Here is a 24,632-nt window from a genome sequence, read left to right as displayed (position 1 = left end):
ACAACTCGTATTTTTCACTTCAAAAATTAACAAACAAATTTAACAAAATTAAATAGACAAAAAACTAAAAGATTATGGAACCGCCCGGCATAAGAATTATGGGGAAAGAAAAAACTTTGGGGGGTCAAATTAGTAATGCTTGGGAGTGCATTTAGACCCTTTCCCCAATCCATGTGTAGGCTATGACTGCCTCCGTACCCAAACACCCCTTTAAAGCATCTAAGGTTTAGGGCTTTGAACGTTTAGCCACTTCCAACTTTCTCAGTCCTAGTCTTCACTCTTCGCTTGCAAACCTCAAAAAAAAAAAAAAAGCCGCACACACACACACACACTTAAACCCTCCGAATGGCCACGTCAGCCGCCGCCAGATCCATTTTCCGGTCCTGCGCCGCCCGAACCTGCGGCTCGGCGGCTCGGCTCGCCTCCGAAGCCAAAGCCGCTCGCAGCTCGCCGTTTCGCTTCGCAGCCAAGCAACCTTCATCATCTCGTTCTCTAAGGTAATAGAAATTTTCTACTTTATCTTTTCCCCACATTTTCTTTGCAACCAAACAGAGTATTGTATTCAAGTTATAGTATTTCCATTAACATTGTAAGAGTTCGTTTGTAAAAAGTGAATGTTTTTTGTGTTTGTGGTTGTGGTTGTTGAAGGTGTCCTGTTGAATTGAGCTTCTGTGTGGAGTCGATGCTGCCGTACCACACAGCAACAGCTTCGGCTTTGATGACTTCGATGCTCTCCATCACTCGCCGCAGCTACGGTTGGCTTCCGGAAGGTACTTTCAGTTTATTCACTCTCAATGCCAATGTAAATTTGCTTGTTTTGTGTTGGAATGAGTAATTGTTGAGGTTGTGAATGTTTGTTCGTGTCCTATTTGTTATGCTTGTGTTCTTTTCTGGTGACTGCTAAGTCTGCTGTAGCGCAATTGTGTTTGGAGCTCCAGTTTAATGCCAAAGTACTACTGCTTCATGCAATAGGAATGATTAGACTCGGTATTCCTTTCTATTTGTTTCGTGAAAGTAATGGAATAGGAGTGGGAATCTGTGCCAACGTCTTGTTTGCTAAATAAACACCAGGGTGGAAACCAAGTTTATGCGTTTCTCAAATATGCCCTTATACGTGCAAAATGCAAAATATAGTGTATATTATTCAGAACTTTTTTTTCCGATGAATGAAAGTATCCATTGTTTGCTTTATGTTTGTCTTTCTGTGGGAAAGGCGATTCATTTATACATATGCATATGCATATATACATATAATGTATATATTACATATATATCCCACTCTTTTTTTTTATTTTTTGAGGAGGTGGGCCTGAACCAAATTTCTCAATGCAACTATATATTCAACATATATATATATATATATATGTGTACATACTATACTCAAACGTGTCATTTTCCTGGCCCTTGTAAGTTGTAATGTCCTTTTTTTATTTGCTTAGTAAAACTAAGAAAGGAACCAATGAATAAACCAAATGGGACTATTTCCTATCTCCCTAAGCAATGGCTACATTCTCTCAATTTCTGATTCTTCTTCTGCTTCTCACTCCTCCTCTTGCTAGGATTTTAGTGAAATTGCATTTTGTCATGACAAGCAGTCTTGTTTCATTATGTTCATCAAAGAATTAGTTTTGTTTGTTGGCCGTCGCTTAACCAATGGGTTTTTATTCTTGAATTAGGTATCTAGCGAACATGTGTAGGGTCCCTTGATGTCGTTTTCTTCCTTCTAATTTCTGGTAAGATAGTGGTTATTTATGTTGGGTTTCAGATGTTGGATAATTAAATTTGGAATTGTAAGCAGAGGGTCATATCATATGTGTCTGTTTTGATACGGGATGTGGGCTAAATAATTTTTTATGCTCTTTAACTTCCAATTTCTTCCACAAATGAATTTGTTAGGTACTAATAGCTGAATATGGTGGTTTCAATTTATGCCCTATCTCTCCACTTTTTGGTCCACTTTTGTCTCTTAATAACTAAGTCAATATCCCATTCTCGTACTCCTTGAGTCCTTGTTTTAAATGAAAAGGTGCAAAAAACCTCTTTTTATTGTTGTAGGCCAAGACAAGACTAGATGAAGATCAAGAAGCGAAGTTGGAGTGACTTTGATTTGTTAAAATTTCAAGCTTTTAAATTTGTAGAGATGCTATTATCCTAATGGACTGAAGAACATTTCTGTTCTTTAAATTTGTACCTTTTTCTTTTTGAAAGGACTATGATATTTTATTAGATGTGTTGAATTCTTCTATAGTTTCACATGGCAACTTATATGAAACAAGTGGAAACAAATTTGTGATGGCCTATTCAGTTGTATTTAGGAATACTCTACATATGTGTTTGAATCTTTGGAGGGGTTTATTGAATATGATTGAATCATGAATGGTTGATAAACTATTGAAGAGAAGCTGAAATTGTATGTTGTTTATTGTTTAAATTATGAAAAGTGTTCCTAAGTAAAGATCTATTCTCTGCTCATTTCTTTACTTTTCTTCTGTCACCACTCTTATTTTCTCTGTTAACTTAAAATGCCAACTCAAGGTTGACACCTATGATGGGTTCTGAATATTTTACTTGTTTAAGTTGAGTTTAAAAATGTTTGAACCACTATGATCATAAAGTTAGTGTACTGATCATTTTTATTTAATCAGCTTGCAATGATGATGTGTGATGAATGTTCCAAGGATTCAAGGAAGTTTTATGTACTTAATTCTTCAGTTTAAGGCAGTGACTGCTGGTAATATAGGTGTTTTGAGTGAGCTGCAGAAGAGAGAAGTTGCATGTCCTGAGATTTTAAACCTAGATCAACTATTAGTATTGGTTACTTATCTCTAAGTTATAAAGACAATTCCTTTCCTGTTCCTGTTTTGTGATGCTCAATGTGTAGCTCATAGACTTAATAAGTAGTCATCTGTATTGCAGAATATTTAATTTGTTTCCTTTGCATTGATGTTAATGACCAAGGAATCATACTAATAACATTGTATTCAATCAGCTTGCAATGATGATGCATGATCAATGTCCAGTGACTTCAGTAGAAGTTTTGTTCAAAATTCTTGCACTTGAAGAGAATGATGACTTTGAAGCCTTACTGAGATGCATGCTTACAGGACAAATCTCTTCTGAAAATAAACTTTAACCCTTTTGTTTGTTGGTGTGTGTGTTTTTTTTTTCTCTGAGAGCATGGGGGGAATATTACTGGCCTTTAGTGTAAGCGAAATGAGAATTTAAATGTAACAATTTTATGACTACATTTTCCAGATTAATATCGTCTTCTGTTACTGTTCTGTTATCCCGTTTACCAAGCTTGCAGACAATCAAAAAAGAACCCACTTCTATGTTTGGCTGTATGTTCGATAATTGCAATATAAATTGTCTGTGATTGAATGGTAATGAGCTTTGTATGGAGGTCGGGTTTTTCTCAAGTCAAGCTTGGATTTTTGTAATACTTGATCTAGTGGTTTGCAACTTTTTCAGCCAGTCAAGTTTGATTTCACAAGCATTGAACATGCGTGATCCATGTTAAGCTAACTGAAAGGTGTCAAGGTTTTAGGAGCTGTGTGATTTCACTTTTCACTATTCTTTTATGGTTTTGCCATAGCCCTTCAAGATTTCCCGAGTAAGCTGACATGTTTCTTATTCTTCCTTTTTCAATCTGTGCGCAGATTCTTGAGGAATGCAGGTCCATCCATCCCCCAAAATGTTGACCTCAAAAAGTGTGATAAATAGCGTTTCTGGTCCTGAGCTTACTTCAAATATCATCCTTTTCATTCGGTCACTTTTTGTAATAGAGCAGCAAACAGACTCGGTCCTGACCACACATACATTATGTTTCCCTCCTGTTTAGTTCTCTGACTCGCATTCCTTTTGAATTTGTGGTTAGAGAGGATAGTCAATGAGATTACACACTACAATCCTGAACAGTTTGTGCACATGAGTTTACTCGCACATGAGTTGCCACAAGCATTTAGCCTTCGTTATTTATTTGCTTGCCGAACAATCCTTTCAAACAAGTGAGAATGCTAACACTGGTTTTGATAAACAAGCGAATGAGTCATTTGCAGTGTGAATGACTACGTTTAACAAAGCATCGGATACCATGCACGAGTGAATGGTTAACAGTTGTTTAACAAAGCATCAGATACCATACACGAGTGAATGAATGATTAACAGTCGTTACTTGGGGTGAACTCTATAATCACACATGTCAATGACTGTAACAAACCATCAGATGATTATATTGCTTTTTTTCAGTTGACTGGGAGCCAAAGGCCCCAAAAAAATTAAGGAAACTAACTAGCTACAAAACGGGAACGAGCAAGTCCCAAAGCATCCTCAAAAAGACCAGGAACTCCGTGGGGAGGATGGTCAAAAACAAGACCCAACTCAGAATAGTGACCTAAAGTAGCAAGCCTGCAAGCCTATTAGCCGCCTGATTCAGATGATATTGCTACCAAAACAATAATTACAACTCCAGACAACGTTACTGCTACCCAAAAACAATGATAAATAATAGTAATCATCAGATAATGTAAATGCATTTCACTTCCCCCATACTATATTCTGTAAAACAGAAACAATGACATCTTAAAATTTAGCATGTTCTGGAATCAATTTGATATAATAATAGTTTCCTTACACTGAAATTTTGACCCAACAAGATGTACAAAATACTTATTATATATGACCATATACTTTTCCAAGTTCTAATCACTAACAGACCACATCCAAATCATTTCATATTACCATCTCAAACTCACTAATGTAAACACAGCAATGCTAAGACTGAACATATCTTCAGCAAAATTGGAGAAGGAGAGCCCCATGTCAATTGCATCCGAGTAACTGAAATAGACTAATAGTTAGGAACATAAATCTTCAATGCACTTCTATCACTCTTCAACATTAACCAGTTCGTACTCAACAAGAGAAAGATTGTTTTCCTCTTTAACTTGGAAGTCAGCTGGTTCGGTGACTTCAACACGTCCCCATTTGTCAACTGCTAACCTCATTGTCCCCTTGAACATGTCAATCTTTGCATTACGCAGGATCACAGTAGTGCCAGGCGTCATCATATCAACTGCACATATCAAAGAAAGACCCAAAATGTAAGTTCATCCATCATTTACAGTATATAATACCCAACAAAACTCCAAAATTCCTTTACCAACCACATGAATGCATAAACATACCGAAGAAAGACCCTAACAACAGAGAAGACTACCATCTACAATATGTAGGCAAATACATAAGCTAATGATCTCTCACTAAATATATGCTATGATATAATGGTAAGACTGTCAGCCTAGATTCTAGACAATACATCAATCTGATATATAACATATACGGCATGTTATTAGAAGTGCTCACCTAAGAACTTAAGTTTGGGGACAAGTGAGGGACTAGCATTTAATGGTTGGATTTGCCGAAACTATTAAAACCAATAACTGATTGAAGTGAATTGAGCCCTGAAACTCAATTAAGTCTTTTAGGTGCATGTTATGTTGTTTAACTATTGATTTAGACAGTAGACTGAAACAAGATTCCACCTAATCAATGGTCCATATTGCCAGCACCACCATATAAGATACCAAGACTGTTTGGCAAGAAAAAAATTTCCTTACACAGACATATCCTTACACATACAAACAGACACCCGAAATGCATCCCTAAACAAGGAAGATGACAACGCCACCCCCATATCTATAATTTTACAAATTCACTAGAGATACAACTCTGAAAGCGCACCATATTTGTATACCACATTGCACCAATATCACAAATAAACATCATAGTCTGGTCCCCAAACAACGAGGAACATAATAGCCAAAGCAGAAATTTAATTCCATTTTTTAAAATTTCTCATGAACCAAAACAAGCCCAAAACAGAAATTCCCATCAAAATCCGTTGTTTTGCTTTCTAGTCAACCAAACAGTTAAATACACCTCAAACCATATAAACCCATCAAAAACCGACAACCTAAAGGCACAGAACGCCACATATATATATATATATATATATATATACACACACATAATCATAAACTATTTACCTTGGTCATTGCGAGCAGTGAAGACAATGGCCCCAGTCTCATCACCTATGAGGCACTCAGCGATTCGAGCGGGCTGAACAGGCCGAGACGACAACGATGATCGACCGACGTTCTTGCTGGTCACCTTCACCGGCGTCGAGCTCACCACCTTGACTGTGAGGGTGTGGCCGTTGGTGCATGGCTGAAGCTGCTCCACCTTCACGAACACCGGCTTCCTCTTCGCCGTCACTGACCCTGAAGCGTTCGCTGTCGCCGTCGACATTGTTCGAAGATCGAAACGTTTTGGGGAACGATCAAGCTAATTTGTTAAACCCTAACCCTAGGTCCAATTTGGGAGTAGTTGGGGATTTTGAGATCGGTCTTTGATTGAGCACTAGAAGGAGGCTTCTTTTATACTGTTTCGAAGCTTCCAATTCTGTCGGGTTTGGGCGGATTCTCTTTTTTTATTTTTCTTATCATAATATTTGGCCCATATTCAAATCTGAAAATCTAAAGGCCCATTTGGTAATGTTTTACAAATTAATTTGGTAAAACGTTTTGGCAAAATGAAAACGAGATAAGACAATAATCTCAAAAAAGGGAATACAATCGTAAAGAACTAAAGACAATAATCTCAAAAAAGGGAATACAATCGTAAAAAACTAATCTTAATAAGATAATACGATGTTAATTATTATTTTAAACTTACTACATAATATAATTTTATAATCTAAAATTGTTTAATATTTAAGTTTTTATTCTAAGATTATGTTTGTAAAAAATCAATAAATGAGTGAAGATTTAAAATATAAACAGTTTGAATCTTGATATTATATTATGTGATTGGTCCAAAATAGTGGTTAGTACTATATTATCTTACTAATTAGTTAACATTAAAAAAATTGTGTACGATGACCAAAAAATCAACGTTGAAATTAAAAAATAAGATTAATAAGATTAGTGATGTGGTTTAAAAGAGTGCTTAGTTTTGTGTTTACTTATTAATCAATTAGCTACTCCTGAAATGAATACCTCTCGTGACTAGGGATGGCAAAATTTTCTGCCCCTGAAAATTCCTGTGGGGACCCGTCCCAATTAAGTGGGTATGGTAATACCATTCTCGTTCTCGCTCCGCCCCGTATATCCTTTTTAATAAAAATATTATATTATATAATTATATTATAATTTATTTTCTTAATTTTTGTTGCATGTCTTTAAAATTTAATAGTGTTTTTTTTTTATGATTTAGTGTTATGGGTTTTTTTTTCATATTTAGTACCTGAATTTTGACCATTGTCTTAATGTGGTACCTAAACTTTTATTTGTCCCAATTGAGTACCTAAACTTTTATTTTGTGTCTAATAGGTACCAAAATAAATTTCTGTTAAAATTATCAACAAAAGTTAGGGACAATATAGTCACTTCAAAAAATTTATTTTTTAATTTTAATTTTTAATTTTTTTGGTTTGTTGTGTGTTTTTTTTTAATAATTTTAAACATATAAAGAAAATAATTAAAATATACTTTGACTATATTGCCCTTAATTTTTATTGACAATTTTAACAAAAATTCATTTTGGTACCTATTAGACACAAAATAAAAGTTTAGATACTCAATTGGAACAAATAAAAGTTTAGGTACTCAATTGGGACAAATAAAAGTTTAGGTACCACATTAAGACAATGGTCAAAATTTAGGTACTAAATATGAAATAAACCTTAGTGTTATTGTAATATAATATGATGAATTTTAATGTATTTCATCTATTATATTATATATTTATATTAATTTGATATGTTATTAATAAAAAAATTATTTTTTTAAAAATAATAAAGGTTTCGAATATTTCTGATGGGACCCGATTACCCCCCAAAGCGGGTATGATATCGGCAAACCCGCACCGTTGCCATCCCTACCCGTGACTACCTCTTGGAAGTTGGAACAGTCCACTAGCAAGTGCAAGTCTGTGACGTAAGTATTGTAACCAGAGGTTGGAAGGATGATGATGGCCCAAAGTCGGTCCATCGCCTACTCAGCATCTCTCCGTCTCTTCTCCTCTCATCTTCGTCTCCCTTCAATCCGCCGGTTCTCTTCAGTCCTCAACCCAAACCCGAACCCAGATGACGCCGACGCCGAACTGATATCAAAGATCCTTCTCCACCACCACAACCCCTTCCACGCCATGGAGTCCTCTCTCCAGCTCCACGGCATCACTCTCTCCACCGACCTCCTCCACCACACCCTCCTCCACCTCCAGCACAATTCCAAAATTGCCCTCGCCTTCTTCCACTACGCCAAGTCCCTTCCCAACCCTCCTCTCTCCACCGCCTCCTTCAACCTCCTCATCGACATCGTCGCCAAGGTCCGCCAGTTCGACGTCGCTTGGCAGCTCATTATGGAAATGGATAACTTCAACCTCACCCCCACCACCGCCACGTTTCTCGTCCTCATTCGCCGATTAATCTCGTCCGGCCTCACCCGCCAGGCCGTTCGGGCCTTCGACGACATCGAGACCTTTGTCCAAACCAAGCCCGGTAACGAAGATTTCTGCTTTTTGCTCGATACCCTTTGCAAATATGGCCATGTTAAAGTTGCAACCGAAGTTTTTAACAAAAGGAAACATGGGTTTGTTCCCGATGTCAAAATGTACACTGTTTTAATATATGGGTGGTGTAAGATTGGTCGCTTCGATATGGCTGAGAGATTCTTGAACGATATGATTGAGCGCGGTATTGAGCCCAATGTGGTAACTTACAATGTATTCTTGAATGGGATTTGTAGGCGGGCGAGTTTGCACCCTGAGGACAGGTTTGAGAGGACGATAAGGAATGCAGAGAAGGTGTTTGAGGAAATGTGGAAGAGAGGAATTGAGCCCGATGTCACTAGTTTTTCGATCGTGCTTCATGTTTATAGTCGGGCGCATAAGCCCGAGTTGTCGCTGGATAAGATGAAGCTGATGAGAGAGAGAGGGATTTGCCCGACTGTTGCGACTTACACTTCGGTTATAAAGTGTCTTTGCTCGTGCGGAAGACTTGATGACGCAGAGGAGTTGCTTGGTGAGATGGTGAGGAGTGGGGTTAGTCCATGTGCAACGACCTATAATTGTTTCTTCAAAGAGTACAGGGGGAGAAAGGACGGTGAAAGTGCTTTGAAGTTGTACGGGAAGATGAAGGAAGATGGTATGTGCGTGCCCAGTATGCACACTTATAACATATTGGTGGGAATGTTTTTGCAGTTGAATCATATGGACACTGTGAGAGAGATATGGGATGATATGAAAGAGAGTGGGGTGGGACCGGATTTGGATTCGTATACCATGTTGATTCATGGGTTATGTGAGAAACAAAAGTGGAAAGAGGCTTGCCAGTTCTTTGTAGAGATGATAGAGAAGGGGCTTCTTCCTCAGAAGATTACTTTTGAGACACTCTACAGAGGGTTAATACAATCTGATATGTTGAGAACTTGGAGAAGATTGAAGAAGAAACTCGATGAAGAGTCTATTTCTTTTGGATCAGAGTTCCAAAGTTATCACCTTAAGCCATATAGGAGATGATATACCATCTGTATGCAACTGTAGGAGGAAGATGAAGTGTTTACTTCTTGAGGTAGTATTGAACAGCTGCATTTTGTCATATTTTTAAGTTTGGTTTGGTCATTGTTTGTAAGGTAACTTTGTTTATTCACACTCAGTATGCTCTCTTCAGGATGAAGTGTTTACTCCCCTGAGGGCCCACATCCTAACAACTTTAAGTTTTGGGAATAGTAGTAAACTACTTTATCATGTTATGAGATCCTGAGTTCATATCTTTGCAATGGAAGCCTCTTATTATAAGTTGAATTCTACATGTTGGGCTCTAGTAGCGGGGAGAGTCCCTCATTTGAGAGAGAGTGTGAGAATATAAAATAATTGTTGTATCACACCCTACATTTTAAGATTTTGGGAATAGGTGGTAAACCATACTTTTAGTTAACATTGATGCTTACATTATCTTTCACTAAATCCCTTCTTTGATACCCTAATTTTCTTGGAATTTTTGTTAAGGCACACTTACTTGATGGTTGGCAATTGCTGGTGCTGGTACTAATTCAGTCAGACAGAACTTGGCTGCTACGTTTGTTAATGCATTTGTTTTTTTTTTTAATTGTTAATGCATTTGTAAATATTTGAGACTTTATGTACTGCGAAGTGTTGTCCGGTTGTGGATTTAATGACATTCATTCTCATTGACTTGCTGTTGGTGCAGGATAAGTAGATGACAGTCCCGTCAGATGCTTTGAGTAGTGGTTCTTCAGGAAATTAGCTTTTCAAGAATAAGGAGCATGGGAAGACCAGTGCTGCAGAAAGTCTGGTATTTATTCTGTATTACCTTTACCTGGTTATCTGCGTCATGTCTTAGAAGTTTGAAACTGTATTTTAAAACTTTCTGTTCTTCTCTGTGTCAGGGTATGATTTTACTGTTGGATGTGGACTTTGTCATTGCCACATCAATGACAACAATGTTATTGACGGTGCATTCTTAGGTGTTGGGATTGTCATTTGCGGTATCAAGAAGGATTGTGATCCTGTGAGTGCCTTGATCTTTTCATCTGCTGAACATAACCTTTGAAATGTATCTTTAAATCTTTTCCCTTTTCTTAGGTGCTGGCACTTCAGGGTGACCACATTGATAAAGAAGATCCATCAATCCCAATTGGTGCAATAATGGGCCTGGGGATTGCATATGCTGGTTCAAAACCCTTCTTGGTCATTGTTCTCAACATCTTGAGAAGGGTGAAACTCACCAGGGAGCTGTTCTGCTCAGAATTGCTATGATAGCGATGGCTGAATTTCTAGTTAACTCATCTGGAATTCTAAACTGATTGTGCTGAGTTATTAAGGCAACTACTCTCAGTGGTAGTATGGCTGAAGCTGAGTAAGGAGAAAAGAGAAAAGAAGAGGAAGGGGCACAGCGCGCCCAGGATGAATTACCAAAGAGCCATTACGGAAAGAAGAATCATCAAAGTTGAGAGAGTTATATTGGTACTTCTATTAATGAAGTAGAAATGTACTCCTACAAATAAATTGTGCAAAAGTCAAGCACTTCAAGTGCTTCTTTCTCCTTAGCTGTTAATGGAGTTTTCTTTTCTTAACTGGGGTTAGCTACCGTTGTTACTCTTTGGGTTTTGATTTTCCGATAGAATCGCATTTACTCTTCAAATGGAGCATGATGTTATGTATAAGATCAGTGACAAATTTGCAGGCAGAAATATAAAAAGCTCGGTACTGTTTAAAGAAATCCTTGGCCCCTATTCTCTTTGTTGGTTTTTTTTTTTGTCGGATGTTTGAGTCTGTTTCATACTTTCATGTACTGAGAGTTGTAGGCAGCTGGCAAATCATTAGAAAGTCTTTTGTTTAATTGGAGTTTGGATGCAATTTTTTCAAGATAATATCTGAGAATTCTGTGAAGATGCATTAATGCATATGATCGTAGAATTACCTTTTTCATTATCCAAATGGGAATCAATTACCCGGGCCTAACTATTATTTGGTTTTGATCAAAATCTGGCTGCACATGATTGGCCAATGTGAAAACCCGGTAAAAAAAAAATAAAGTTGTCTATATATCAGAGTCAAATTAGTATGGTCTACAGACCTTGTGCCTTGAGATTTCTATTACCTTCTTTGTGCACTTATCCTGTACTAATATGATTTTCATTTGGAACTTGAGTCCATGAAAGGATATCAGATGAACCTCCACCACTCAAGATGGAATTTATCTGCATTGTATGCGATCTTTAGGTAATTATGAACTATAGATTGGTCAAAAAAAAGAACTATAGGTTAGAATGCCCAGCAGCAGTAGATTTGACATTGAGTTCTCTACTAGCTAATTCTTACATTTTTAGTAGACCATATAGCTCTAATTTAAAGAATGCCCTTTTATGCAATATTATTAGGCCTTTTCTGTCATTGTCCATGATCACAAAGATACTACCATTCAGTTCTTCAATCATCATCACTGACACCGAAAATCAGATATGGTGTTGAGAAGCTGAAAAGTGAAAACTTAAAACAAGTTTTCACTTTCCAGGTTTTAAACAATTCACAGAGCTGATGAGGGCACTCCAAATAAAAAAGTCGGAAACTATTTTTATTTGTACATCTTAAACATGGTCCATGGATCAGTCACTATTTATTGTCAACATTGGATCAGGTACAAACACATTAGTGTTAGAAATGTGTGTTGGCAAACTCAAACTAAACTACTGATTGCTTGCCACTTCGGCTACTACTAATGCCTGCTGCTGCTTCTCCTGTTTCCCTTCAGCTTCTTCTGCTTCTTCTGCCACCACCTGCTCCTGTTCCACATCTTCCAATGGTTGCACCATATGTTGCCGGTAGTATCGAAGAATTACAAGAGATATAAATGCTGCAAAGGTAATAAATAATTCATATGTTGCCGGTAGTAACAAAGAATTACAATCTACAAGAGATATAAATGCTGCAAAGGTAATGCATAACATCACACATAAGAATTCATACAAAGGAAATGCCTGCTTCTCCTACGAGATTACAAACAGAAGCTATCTCTTGGATGACTTTTACATTCTCAGAAAAGTATATTTTTAATTTAATCAGGGCATTGATCTATTTAAATCACTAGTCAGCCACTGTACCTATAAATCACCAGTCAGCCAAACAATGAATTGGAAAAGATTACAAGGTCACAAATTAAAGGGAAACTAACACTGAAAACATATATTCCAAACTCTATTATATTTTCCTTTAGGATATTTGTAAATTTCACTGTATTCTATATAATTGCCACATATGTTGTTCCAGAGATCAAAATATTATGCAATGTGATAAAAATTACCTGTGAAAATACGGGTTTTTACAGTAGACAGATTCCAAAAAGCTGTGGCTGCTGATGCTGCTACAACCTTTTTGTGTGAGCATGCTCCCCATGCTTCCAACACCCACCATTTCAAACACTCAGCTGCACACCCAAATTACATTCCTTTAATGCCACATGAATATAAAGACAGACCAAATAAAATCCAAGTACATTAGGGGATTCTAGATACCTTTTCTGTTCATTTGAATGGAGTAGCATGAGTACAGTTTTGGGATTGTGAAGCTAACAAAAAATGCTAGCCATAATTTCACAAAATAGTTAGCAACACTATATACACATAGAAGGAAATAAAACAATGGACAACAATGAAGAACAGTGACCATAGTGATCATACCAAGCATACATAGCCTCCACAGTGTTATAAGATGCCCATACTCTGCTCCTAGAAGAAAGAATGGAACTACCTGTAACCAGAAAATTGAGCTGACTTTAATAATCATTGGACATTGAACAATCTCAAACTCTGTCTTATGTATGAACAATCAACTTTTGTATTGTGATTACCTTGAGGGTCATGGATGGCTCTCCTGAGAAAAGCGCTCTTGTCTTTGATACTGCAAGATTTGCAGCAGGAAGTATCATTTTGGCCACACCAAGAATGTCGTCCTCTTTAAGCATGAAATCACGCTTCTTTTCGGAACTATTTCTGTGGATTTAAATATGGCCATTGGTAAATCTTAGCCAACAGAGAAAGATATTAGCCCAAAGTAATACAAAGTGAAAGTTGTACCTTTGACAGATTGAATTGGAGACGAATGAAGCACCCAAAAACAAAAGTCCTAGTTGGGAAATCGCAGAGAAAATGCTGAAAACATGGGATTGGATAGAATTAGATGTTTGATACTATAACTAAATAGGAGAGTGAGGGAAAAGTGAATGAGAGAAGTCACCTAAAGTTAATTTCTTTGGCAAAGCAAGAAGAAAAGAAGAAAAGAGACCCAAAACCAAACCAAAGGCTTGACCTTGCTACATCCCTCCACATAATCAGATCATTCATTAGCTGCCCAATTCGATCCAGACTACCCCTATCTTCATCATCCACTGCCAAAGAATGAAAGCATAAAACATGAAGAAAAAAAAAACAGAAAAAACCCAAGAAATTGAAAATTCTAAGGAATCAAAGAAACAGAGAAAATAGGAATTAGAGTTACCTGGTGATGAACTTGGGGAGGGCAGACAAGGGACCAAGCTCAGCCTTTCCTTCTTGGACCGCCCACTAGGCCGCCTTTTCCTCGGCTTTCCCATCTCTTCCACCAAACCCAAATCCTTATCTTCTCGAATCTCAAGCTCCGACCTTCTCCGCGACCTTCGAGTGTTCCTCGGGGAGGCACAGCCCAGTAAGCCCATCTGGGCACCTCTGCTTTTGCACCTCCTGCGTGGCCCTGCCGGCTCCACGCCGTTCTCATCAGCCATTTCGAGCCTATCCGCAAGGCCGGTTTTGGACCTTCTTCCAAGAGGCGAAGGTGAAAGCAGCAGTAGCTCGTGAAGAGGGACAGAACCGGAAGATTTGAGAGAGTGAGTGGAAGGTGAGGGACTTCTCTTGGGAGATGGTGTTATGAGACCGAGAGAGAGATGAGGGATTTGTTCACTTTGGGCGAGGCGAGAGGCTGATTTGGTCCGGGACCGAGGCTCGGATCGAGAGTGGTGATGATGATGATAAGGAGGTGTTGCTGGGGAATCCATGAGATTGATACAGATTTTATAGGATCAGATTCTGAAGGATTTCTGGGTTTTAATGCAAGATTTATCAGTCTCTTGGTGAAAAATTTATGGGTTTTGATTCAAGTGCAAGATTTCTGGGTTGCAATTAAGAGATTGTGGAAAATAAAATCTTGGGGTTTTGGGGAGGGTTTGATTGTTGCTTCTTTGAAAATGGACTTTTGAGTTTCCGGTCTCTAAAAGTAGCCGTTAGGGGAATAAAGGGTTTATTATTTGAATTTTAACGGCGGCGATGGTGGGCCGTGAGCTACAACGGTAACACTTCTAACCCAGCCGTTTGTTTGGTACGATTGGTAGACAACAAGCTTCACTGGTAAACATTTATTAATTATTATAATGGAAAAATTTGGAAACTAATCCATTTTGGTTTTCATTAAAGATTTTTAATCATTTTTTTATTATTTTTTTAGAATTTTGACCCTTCTCGGTGGGCTTGAGCACACTTGCGGATAGGCTCGAGCACTTCTCGATAGGAGCTCGACATTACTCGAGGTCAAATTTTTAAAAATTTAAAAAAGAGATTAAAAGTCTTTAATTGACTTTAATTTAGGTTAGTTTTTCAAATTTCTCATTATTATGTAGATAATTAATATTTAGACAACATTTGTAAATTATGAATAAAAAGCAAAAAAATATATTAAACATTTATTTTAAATGTAATTATCATTATGCTTAATTGATGATGATATTTATTAAGTTACAATGATGCTTTTGTCCATGTTAAATTTCATTTTTCTTTCCTTCTATCATTTTGTCTATGAAGCTCAATCCTTATAAAGAATTTTGAGTGTTTTCAGTAGTTTTTAGTTTAATATATTTTTACTCTTCTTAGGTAGCTACGTATTCGTTCCTCAGTCTAATAGGGACATTTCCTATGCAAGTAAAATATGCATCAAGAATGCATTCACAAAGAGCTGTGAAAAAGAAAAGGAATTAAGAAAATTTTTTTTACCTTGGACATATAATTGTTCCAAATATAATCTCTTTAGAAGATATTTGTCTCATGGTCATGGTAGCCTGCTCCATTTCCCTTGTGAAACTTTCTTTATTTAGTTGGCCATATACTTTATTTGTTTCTAGGAATTTACATGGCATGATCATATCGATATTTCTTTTAGTTGTAGGTTAACTATTCATGGGCTAGCCAATGTCACAGGTCCCAATAATTCTCTGGAAACTAATGAGGGACCTAGAAACAATTGGGATTTTTTTGATGCTGCTGTAGATGAAGGGTTATATTCCTCGACAAGAAGGTGAATATATGTGACTTGATTCAGAGAAGGAGACCAAGTTGTTGTCTATCTCTCCAATGGTGCATTATGTGCATGATGAAGGAGGAGAGTGCTGATGATATCTTTGTGCACTGTCCAGTAGCTTTAGGTTTATGGCACAAGCTGTTTAAAGAGGCCGGATTGAGTTGGGTGTCAATCTTTGTTAAGCGAACAGCGCGCATTTTGCATAAATGATAATTAATTCACTGCAAATCCTGTGTCCGCTACTTGCTTTATGTACTTTTAATGAGCAATTAAAACTCGCAAGTGAAATTGTTTTGGAGTATGATGTAGTTTCTGGCAGTGGATGGTGCTTGGGCTACAATCATTTTATTTTAATTTTCTGGTGAGGTAAAAGGCTCAAATTATTGCCTGTCCATTTTTCTCTATTAATAATATGTGTTACATGGGTGGAGTGTTTTTTGCCAAATATCACAATGAGATGACATATGTTATCAAAATATTAATTTGGACCATAGATTTTGTTGGTGTCAAAAAATAGTCAATCAGAAAAGTATTTGTAAATTGGTGTCAAAAAATGGTCAACCAGGAAAGTAAATTTGTAAAATTACAATCACACAAAACATATGTGGTGCAGTTTAATTGCTTAGCTAAAAGATATAAAGAGTGTGGATGGAGAGAGAACCCTTTTGTATGTGGGGAAGGACCCTTATATAGGGCCCTTTTGTATGTGAGGGAAATATAGGGAAGCCAAGGGCCCTCCCTTTTGTGATCTTCTAATGTGGGATCCTCTTTGTAATAATCTGATGTGGGATTTTAGTTTGGCCAATATGGATTAAGGGTTGAATTTGATAGTCTAATATATAACATAACATGTAACAACATAAAAAAATTTAACACATTAAATGTGATCGCCTATCTCGGGAAATCTCAAGCATAATCTGATATGTTTTTTTCTTTTTGGTCTGGAATTTGATCATATCTTTATTACTATACATCTTAAAATGCACAGATTCAGAGTGTGATATGTATGTAGAATCTGCAGTGAATGACATTTCCCTTCAAGTAGCATAAGAGGACTGAGAACATATCAGAGCTGGGGCTTAACCATAAATGAGAATGAATATATAGGATTTAAGATCATATATGGAAGTGGATCCTCTGTTGATCCCTAAGTAACATGCTGATATTATGCTCTTAAATTGTCATGGCCTATCAATCAAAGCCTCTAAATCTCCTACTACATACAATTTCTTGTCATTCTAGCTCCTCCCCCTCCCCCCTCCTTTTTTTTGGAGTTGTTTTGGGTATAAAGTAGTCATTTGTTAACTTTTTTTTTTTTTTGAAGTAAAACATCTCTTGCTTACCAAAAAAAAAAAAGAAGAGATGTTTTACTTCCTACTTGAAAAAATAATCTGATAAAAAGAAAAAGCAAAAGAAGAAAAGAGAAAGGACAAGCTAGTAGGCAGAAATTGAAGCAAATTTTATGCATCTTAAAAGCACCTTATAGACAGTAGAAGTAATTTCTCAAATAATCCATTAATATATACACCAAACAGAATCTATTGCTCTCGAATATCAAGGCCACCCATAAAAAGTTTGGATCCCAAATCTTAAATACCATAATACTTTACCTGCAATCCATATGCATGTGCAGTTCACAAGTTTCTGCCCATTTTATTTGCATGTCAGAAGACTCACCACATATAATAAGTTTTGGCACAATCAAACATTGAGTTTGAGGTCACTCCCATCTCAATGCAGAAATTGATCAATATACAATAAATTTATGTCATACAGCCATTGTATAATATACAATCATTTTTTATCTTTCAATGTTAATGGGTTCAGTTTTCGATTAATGCACAATAAATTTTTTACAATTAAATTCGATTATATATTTATATGTCATACAACTACTGTATCCAAGACAACTCATGTATATACGGGATAAAAAATGTAGCCATTCAAAGATGTCAGCCATACCTTTCTTGCTACTAAAGTAACTAAACTGTGTCACCAGCATGATTGATGGAGCTTGGGCCTTTTGTCCCCAAAACGCAGGATTTAATTAAAGGAAAATGAAAAATGTGACCCCCGAAAGGTCAAGGCAGATAGGGTCATTTTAGCATGGGCTGCTCCCCACCCCCACACCATTTAATTGTAGGTTTTGTGATCATGTGATGAGTGTGTGATAGGGACAATCATCATCAATTACCAACCCAGCATTGCATGCATCTACCCAGCAAACCTTACTAGAAAAAGTAGTTATATTCCAAACACACCCTCATGGGTTTATTACTTATTTCCCCACCATCCTAGCTGTCTTTCAGATAAGTATCCCTCCTAGGAAACAAAGAGTATGCCCATAATAGACTGGTACATCATCCCAGTACGTATATTACTACTCTGAATTTTAAGATTATTATATGGTAGTTGTCAGTTGATGTATCTATTTAACGTACAACTGCCAATAACCAAGTGAACTTTAGCTCTGAATTGTACGTGTAATGTACGTGGTAAGCTAATATTACCTTTCTATCATTAATTAATAATATGAGGAGATTGGGAATGCTATTAGAAGTTTTACAACTCCACAAATGCAGTCCCCCCTGCACTTCTGAGAAGTGCAAAAATACAACAATCGGAGAGTATTAATTAATTAATAACTCAAGGTGACTATGAAGGTAGATGAAGTAGGCAATTGTTTTAGGTTCGATATGTTAAATGTCCTTAAATTTTATAGATCTCTTATATACTTATATATTATCTTAAGTTTGTGTAATATACATGAATGATTGAAGGGCCAATTTTTATATTTAAAAAGTATTTGAAAAATTTGTTTATTTTGTGCTTTTTAATTGATAAGTACAAGATTGAGAAATTTTTCTATGCTTGTTATGTGGCATATATCACACATGTGAAAGGGAGGTTTGAAATATTGAAATTTGGGACTATATAATAGGGATAGAGAATTTTTCTCAAACTAGTTATCTTGCGCAAGTAAAGTTGTCTTATATTTTTTATTCTTTTTTCTTTTACAATCTTACTCTTATAAATACTTTGAAATTAAGTTTTGATGCTTCGATCAGTTCTACGATCTAATTTTGTCTCTACAAATTTTGTTCTAAGGGATCATTTTGGGCATGCAATCATAGCTGTAACCAAAGATATATATGGATACATATATCGGTAACACACCACCAGTTTTTCAAGCAGCTAGAGACCAATTTCTCCATTAAGATCGAGACGGTCTTTATTGCGGTATGCAGGATGACTATAAAAAAACTTGTCATAGAATTAACGTGATCCAAAAACGCTTATCGATCTACTTCTTCAATCAGCTCTAAGGATTCTTTGGAGAATTCATACCCAAAAGATATATAGAGGATATATAGCTTATGTTCAAATTCTTTTAAAATACTTTTAGAGTTTTAGATTCCCCTGAAAATGTGAATGTAACAAAAAAAAATATTATACAGTTGACTGGGAAACTGTGCCCTCCCCTTTTCCACCTGGATAATTGCAGACACCTCAACCGCAAAATTCTAAGAAACATATCCAAGTCAAGCCAGAAATCAATAGTGCATGCTTGCCACGTACCATTGAACATTTGCCATATATGCCACCTATATATGCACACAAATCTCATTAAAATTAGGAACAAAAAAAATCTTAACCATTCTTTTCTTTTACTTTTTTGAAAAGGTGATCTTAAGTCTTAACCATGATTCTCGAACCCAAATCATATATCTTCGTTAAGAAAATGTTTTGGTTAAGGAAAGTTGTCTCTATTTACTTGTTTTTTAAGGACATTTAGGCATTCATTTTCAAACTTACATTTACTTGTTTTTTAAGGACATTTAAATGTTCATTTTCAAACTTACAGTGAGAAAAAAAAATTATTTATACTTATATAGGTTTATCGTCTTTTTATATATTTCATACAATTTTAAAAGATACACATACACCTCATGAAGTTGCAAAATTGTTACACATAATTCTGCAAGAGAAAACAATAAATAAACAAAGAAAAAATATTTGTATTGAGATTGAACCTTACACCTTAAATAATCTTATTAGGCCATTACACCCTTTTAACATGTTTTTTTACACACCTTCTTATCATTTTTTATCTCATTGTAAGGGATATGTGCATCAATCATTTTTCGTCTCATTGTAAGGAATTATGTGCATTAATTTTAAAATCTCAAATGGTATATGTATAATTTTTTAAACCCCAGAAAATATATGTGAAAATACGATAAATTTTAAAAGGTGTAAGTATAAATAACTAAAAAAAAAAAAAAAACTCCTATTGAAGGACAAAAAATTATTAATTTTTTTTCTTCTCTAGATTTTTGACTATGAAAAACAATGAGTGACAATGGCTATGGTAAATAGTAAATACCCATACAATCTGAAGATATTGTGCATTTAAAATTTAGGTATTAATGCGTAGATTTTTTTTTTGGTTGGATAAAGTTGGTTGATTAGGTTTGACACGCAAGTAGTGTACGAAGAAAGAACTTGAAAAGTAAAAGAAATATATATATGATGAAAACGAAATTGCATTAATTACTCTCCAAATCAGTACATCAATCCCAATAAATACATGAAAGTAACATCCTCGATCATCATCATCACATCTAGTTCTCTCTATTGAAATACAAAACAAAACGATATTTCAACAAGACAAGTTAAAACTCTTGAAACAATTACAGCAAATTAAAACAATAATTCATTAATGACAACAATAATTTACACCAAATCACACATATATATACGTACTGATCGATCATATATATGTATACGGCTGGTGCATTTCTATACACTTGCAGATCTCACCATCTTCTCTAATTTGTCATCATCATCATCATCATCATCATCATCATCAGCAATTCGAAGAGATGTGTTATGGGGTCACAGCTGTGTCCTTTTTACATCAAGAGATCGTTAACCCACCCAAGATCCGGGTCCGGGCTAGACGAAGACCCGGCTCCATTAATGTCATTCATGAGCTTCTCATGATGATCAATATTGAACAAGCTCTTTCTTGATGAGCAATCCCCAGTAGTACTGAAATAATTTCCACACGGGCTTGGAATTGAAGATGGTGAAAGAATGAACTGTTGCTGATGGTCTTGATCAGCAGCAGCGGCATTGAATGAAGAAACATCAACCCAATTCGGGACATTTGATGATCGGTTAATAGGTGAAACAATATTAGGCGCTGATGAAGTTTGATCATTGACTTTCATGGCCTCCAAGGAACTCATCAGCTCCGCCAGAACATCTTTGTAGGTCATCATATTCCCACCTGCACCTGCATGCATCTGATCATACCCACCACCAGAGCTAGTACTGTAGCGAGACATTGGGGATGATGATGAATGAAACCCATTTAGTGATGATGATGATGAGCAGTGTTTGTTAGCAGCAGGAGACAGAGGCGGCGACAGTGGCGGCGACGACGACAAATGGGACATACTCAATAGAGTAGAAGTGGGCGAGGAAGTCGCACAGTTATGGCAGTACAGACAACAGTGGTTTGGCGACACGGCCGCCGCCGCCGCGGAGTTCAAGTTCAGGTGGTACTTCTTGGAAGGTGCCACGGGAGAGACCTCGGGGGAGGAGCTTCGAGACGACTGAACAGGGAGAACGCGGAGCTGGCGAGGCGTGTGGGCGAAGAAACAGACCTTTCTCTTGCAGTTCTTGCCGTCTTTGCAAGCCTCGGTTCGGTACCTGGCTGGGTGCAGCCAGCACTCGAACACCCCGTGCGCGAACTCGCAGCTGTCCCCGCGGCTGCAGCAGCCGCGGCGGTAGTCCGCACACACGGTGCCAGAGTAGTGGTGGCGGCGGGGGTCGCGGCGCCGGGCCTTCTCGCCCGGGTGGGCGAAGGGGCAGTCGGTCCAGTCGTGGCTGCGGCTGCGGGTGCAGCGGCGGACCTTGAACTCGAACATGCGGAAGTGGTCGGAGGAGTAGGGGTCGGAGGCGTCGGGGTCATCGTCATCGTCGTCGGCGCCACTGTTGTAGGGGAGGAATTTGCGGAGGAGGGCCTCGTCGGCGGAGGAGAAACGGGGGGAGTCGGTGGTGTAGATGTCGGAGGGGATATATTCTTGGTGGTGGCGGCGGGTGAGGAGTTTTCTTGGTGGGATGTCAATTTCCCGGAGGAGGGATTTCTTGGATGATGAGAGGAGCTGGTGGGAGGGTTGGAACTTGTGCTGCTCTGCACAAACGCTGCCCATATTCAAAAATTCAATGCAATTAATACACGATTTGTGTGTATAAATTCCAGATCGGTGAGAGAGAGAGAGAGTGATAATACGTGAAGTAGTACTACTTGGTGTTGATGAGGAAGGGAACAAGGGGGTGGGTTATATAACTGGTTAGGGGAGAGACTTTTAGTGTGTGAGAGAGAGAGAGAGAGAGAGAAGGATGATGACAAGGATGGAGAAGAGGGCCGGTATGGGCAGAGAGATGCGTGGCTGCATAGTATTTGGGATCAGCATGCAAAGAGGGGTATGTGGCAGCTTCACAGTTCATGGCACGCAAGGCCTAGGCCTATGTGTTTGCTTATTGGAACATCTTTAAGTGATGTTGGGGTCACCGATAGATGGTAATGGTATCATGATTTTGGATCCTTACATTTACACCCCCCACACACACTTTTGTTGATATCCGAATTGTCACGTTGGGCCTTGGCGTATATTAGGCTTAGGATTGTATTGGGTCAGGTCATATCTTATATTGTATTGGGCCTTAGTTATTGTTTATACTATAATTAGGCTTTAGTTGTATTATATTTCATGTCGGATGTCACCTCAAAATATAAATAAAATCACCGAACCTCTTTAGTGAGTTGAAGCTCATTAGGGCTCTCATATGATTGTAAGATGTAATCTTTATTTTTCATAGTGAATTCCTAAAACACAATAAAGTGGACCTAGCTCGAATCCAATTTGGTTAAGGGAACCATTATACATTCTTGTGTTCTTTATGTGATTTATCATTTTAGGGTTGATTATAATCATTGATGACTTGACAAAATTTCATGATGTCCTCTCGTGTCGATCTTCTATGTCCACCATAATTCTTTATGATGTAGCCTCATCTCTCCTCTCTAGGGATTGTTTATGATGTAGCCTCATCTCTAGGGATTGATAAGGGCGTAGTCGTGTAGATAGTATTCTTCTAAGATTTCTTCCTTGTATTAGTGCTATATTTGTGGGGTCCTAGCCTCTGGTTCCTTTAATGTACGGATGGCAAAATTCCCCGCACGGACCGCATCGATCTTCGAACTTGGTACATTTATGTGTTATTTTTATCCCCTAACATTCTACGCAGTGTTGAAGGAGCCTTGGACGAGTCTTTAGTACCAAAACACTATGTGCTTTTCCCCGGAAGCTTCCGAGAAATTCCCATGCTTGTTGAAGATGTCTTGTGCAACAATTGCAACTAAGTGCTTGGCTTCAAAATTGTCAAGACACAGGATCCCTGCATCGCATCGATGATGGCTGACAGATACATTCTGAACGAGGAACTTATTGAGCATGACTTCTAAGAATGTATTTGTCAGCCATCATCGACGCGATGCAGGGATCCTGTGTCTTGACAATTTTGAAGCCAAGCACTTGGTTGCAATTGTTGCACGAGACATCTTCAACAAGCATGAGAATTTCTCGGAAGTTTCCGGGGAAAAGCACATAGTGTTTTGGTACTAAAGACTCGTCCAAGGCTCCTTCAACACTGCACAGAATGTTAGGGGATAAAAATAACACATAAATGTACCAAGTTCGAAGAATTAAAGTAATGCAGCTGGTTTAGTGTTTCTTACATAGTTTGGAATCGCAGCAGGAACTCATCGATCTGAAAAAGGTCAATGTTGAAAATACATTATCGATAAAAAAAATGTCCAGAAGTACATAGCACTCAGAATCTGAGAAAAGAAGAACTAAACCCTACAAACTTAAAGAAACTATCCTCTAAACCCTAAATCAGCATCGCAGCACTCAAAATCTGAAAAAAAGAATAAGTAAACAGTAGAAGAACTAACATGAATCTTCAAAATATCAGACACAAAATGCACAAAATCCAAGAGAAAAATCAAAATCAGATGCATTAGCAACAAAAGCAGTCAGAATCTGATAAAAGAAGAACTAAACCCTAAAAACTTACAGAAAAATGTCCTCTAAACCTAAATCAGAATCACAGCACTCAAAATCTGAGAAAAGAATAAGTAAACAGTAAAAGAACTAACATGAATCTTCTTAATATCAGACACAAAATGAAAATCAGATCCATTAATAACAAAGGCACTCAGAACTTGAGAAAAGATGAACTAAACCCTAAAACCAAGAAGATAATGTCGTCTAAACCCTAAATCAATAAGTAAACACTAAAGAACCAACATGAATCTTCATAATATCAGACACAGAACGCACAAAATCTAAAAGAGAAATCAAAATCAGATGCATTGGTAACAAAAGCACTCAGAAACTGGAGAGATTGATGAATATGTGGTGGTTCCGATCACTGGAGGGATGAGAGGAGGGTCTAGATAGGCGTGGGACGTTTGGCTCGGTTTGTTTTCCTCTACATGAAGAACAGAAGATTCGAGGTTGGAGATTGGAGATTGGAGATTAGGTAGATCTGGGAGTTGTTGGCTTCTTTTCTCAATTGCTCCTGCTTTTATTTATTTATTGGACTGTGCTTTCTATTTATGATGGGCCGTATACCTTTTCTTGTTGGACCGT

General features: G+C 37.4%; 5 protein-coding genes across 10 annotated transcripts; 2 read left to right on the top strand and 3 right to left on the bottom strand.

The window, feature by feature from the left end:
• Window positions 1-262: 262 nt before the first annotated feature.
• LOC147296632 (protein NUCLEAR FUSION DEFECTIVE 6, mitochondrial-like) lies at window positions 263-3,906 on the top strand. 6 transcript variants are annotated; one of them, XR_015124199.1, is made up of 4 exons: window positions 263-497; window positions 649-770; window positions 3,472-3,540; window positions 3,660-3,906. XR_015124199.1 is itself a non-coding variant. In XM_086256706.1 (4 exons), the coding sequence occupies exons 1-3, from the start codon at window positions 346-348 to the stop codon at window positions 1,682-1,684; spliced, it is 282 nt and encodes a 93-aa protein (XP_086112832.1). In that variant the 5' UTR covers window positions 263-345; the 3' UTR covers window positions 1,685-1,733; window positions 2,056-2,298. The 6 variants fall into 6 exon arrangements, 5 of the variants coding, with proteins under 5 accessions (XP_086112832.1, XP_086112819.1, XP_086112815.1 ...); XM_086256706.1 differs by lacking the exons at window positions 3,472-3,540; window positions 3,660-3,906 and adding exons at window positions 1,677-1,733; window positions 2,056-2,298; XM_086256693.1 differs by lacking the exons at window positions 3,472-3,540; window positions 3,660-3,906 and adding an exon at window positions 2,990-3,368.
• Window positions 3,907-4,574: 668 nt separating this feature from the next.
• On the bottom strand, window positions 4,575-6,426 carry LOC147296631 (uncharacterized protein At4g28440-like). Its single transcript, XM_086240972.1, has 2 exons — window positions 6,048-6,426; window positions 4,575-5,074 (listed from the first exon to the last, which is right to left on the bottom strand). Exons 1-2 carry the CDS (start codon window positions 6,307-6,309, stop codon window positions 4,887-4,889), a joined length of 450 nt encoding a protein of 149 aa, XP_086097098.1. The 5' UTR covers window positions 6,310-6,426; the 3' UTR covers window positions 4,575-4,886.
• Window positions 6,427-7,963: 1,537 nt separating this feature from the next.
• LOC147296630 (pentatricopeptide repeat-containing protein At2g13420, mitochondrial-like) lies at window positions 7,964-11,123 on the top strand. The gene is made up of 4 exons (XM_086228692.1): window positions 7,964-9,631; window positions 10,271-10,375; window positions 10,470-10,591; window positions 10,666-11,123. The coding sequence occupies exon 1, from the start codon at window positions 8,026-8,028 to the stop codon at window positions 9,577-9,579; it is 1,554 nt and encodes a 517-aa protein (XP_086084818.1). The 5' UTR covers window positions 7,964-8,025; the 3' UTR covers window positions 9,580-9,631; window positions 10,271-10,375; window positions 10,470-10,591; window positions 10,666-11,123.
• A 1,013-nt stretch (window positions 11,124-12,136) lies between these two features.
• Window positions 12,137-14,731, bottom strand: LOC147296629 (reticulon-like protein B17). The gene is made up of 8 exons (XM_086229401.1): window positions 14,077-14,731; window positions 13,816-13,966; window positions 13,656-13,730; window positions 13,430-13,571; window positions 13,260-13,329; window positions 13,095-13,160; window positions 12,884-13,006; window positions 12,137-12,436 (listed from the first exon to the last, which is right to left on the bottom strand). The coding sequence occupies exons 1-8, from the start codon at window positions 14,606-14,608 to the stop codon at window positions 12,270-12,272; spliced, it is 1,326 nt and encodes a 441-aa protein (XP_086085527.1). The 5' UTR covers window positions 14,609-14,731; the 3' UTR covers window positions 12,137-12,269.
• A 5,719-nt stretch (window positions 14,732-20,450) lies between these two features.
• Window positions 20,451-22,284, bottom strand: LOC147296628 (zinc finger CCCH domain-containing protein 2-like). The gene has a single exon (XM_086256735.1). The coding sequence runs from the start codon at window positions 22,122-22,124 to the stop codon at window positions 20,817-20,819; it is 1,308 nt and encodes a 435-aa protein (XP_086112861.1). The 5' UTR covers window positions 22,125-22,284; the 3' UTR covers window positions 20,451-20,816.
• Between the last annotated feature and the right edge of the window lie 2,348 nt (window positions 22,285-24,632).

The sequence above is a fragment of the Dryas octopetala genome, chromosome 1 (genome assembly GCF_963921425.1).
Source record: "Dryas octopetala chromosome 1, drDryOcto1.1, whole genome shotgun sequence".
NCBI classification, from domain to species: domain Eukaryota; kingdom Viridiplantae; phylum Streptophyta; class Magnoliopsida; order Rosales; family Rosaceae; genus Dryas; species Dryas octopetala.
Note: the sequence above shows the minus strand (reverse complement) of the source record. Positions and strands in the feature narration are given on the sequence as shown.

Excerpts from the sequence above, each read along its gene's own strand:
- LOC147296629 (XM_086229401.1), bottom strand. The coding sequence starts at position 14,608 with ATGGATTCCCCAGCAACACCTCCTTATCATCATCATCACCACTCTCGA. Across the intron at positions 13,731-13,815 it reads GCCAAAGAAATTAACTTTAG|CATTTTCTCTGCGATTTCCC; the intron begins GTGACTTCTCTC and ends CCATGTTTTCAG. Across the intron at positions 13,330-13,429 it reads AGCCATCCATGACCCTCAAG|GTAGTTCCATTCTTTCTTCT; the intron begins GTAATCACAATA and ends TTCTGGTTACAG.
- LOC147296632 (XM_086256693.1), top strand. The coding sequence starts at position 346 with ATGGCCACGTCAGCCGCCGCCAGATCCATTTTCCGGTCCTGCGCCGCC. Across the intron at positions 498-648 it reads TCATCATCTCGTTCTCTAAG|GTGTCCTGTTGAATTGAGCT; the intron begins GTAATAGAAATT and ends TGGTTGTTGAAG. Across the intron at positions 771-2,989 it reads CTACGGTTGGCTTCCGGAAG|CTTGCAATGATGATGCATGA; the intron begins GTACTTTCAGTT and ends GTATTCAATCAG.
- LOC147296630 (XM_086228692.1), top strand. The coding sequence starts at position 8,026 with ATGATGATGGCCCAAAGTCGGTCCATCGCCTACTCAGCATCTCTCCGT.
- LOC147296628 (XM_086256735.1), bottom strand. The coding sequence starts at position 22,124 with ATGGGCAGCGTTTGTGCAGAGCAGCACAAGTTCCAACCCTCCCACCAG.
- LOC147296631 (XM_086240972.1), bottom strand. The coding sequence starts at position 6,309 with ATGTCGACGGCGACAGCGAACGCTTCAGGGTCAGTGACGGCGAAGAGG. Across the intron at positions 5,075-6,047 it reads CACTGCTCGCAATGACCAAG|TTGATATGATGACGCCTGGC; the intron begins GTAAATAGTTTA and ends TGATATGTGCAG.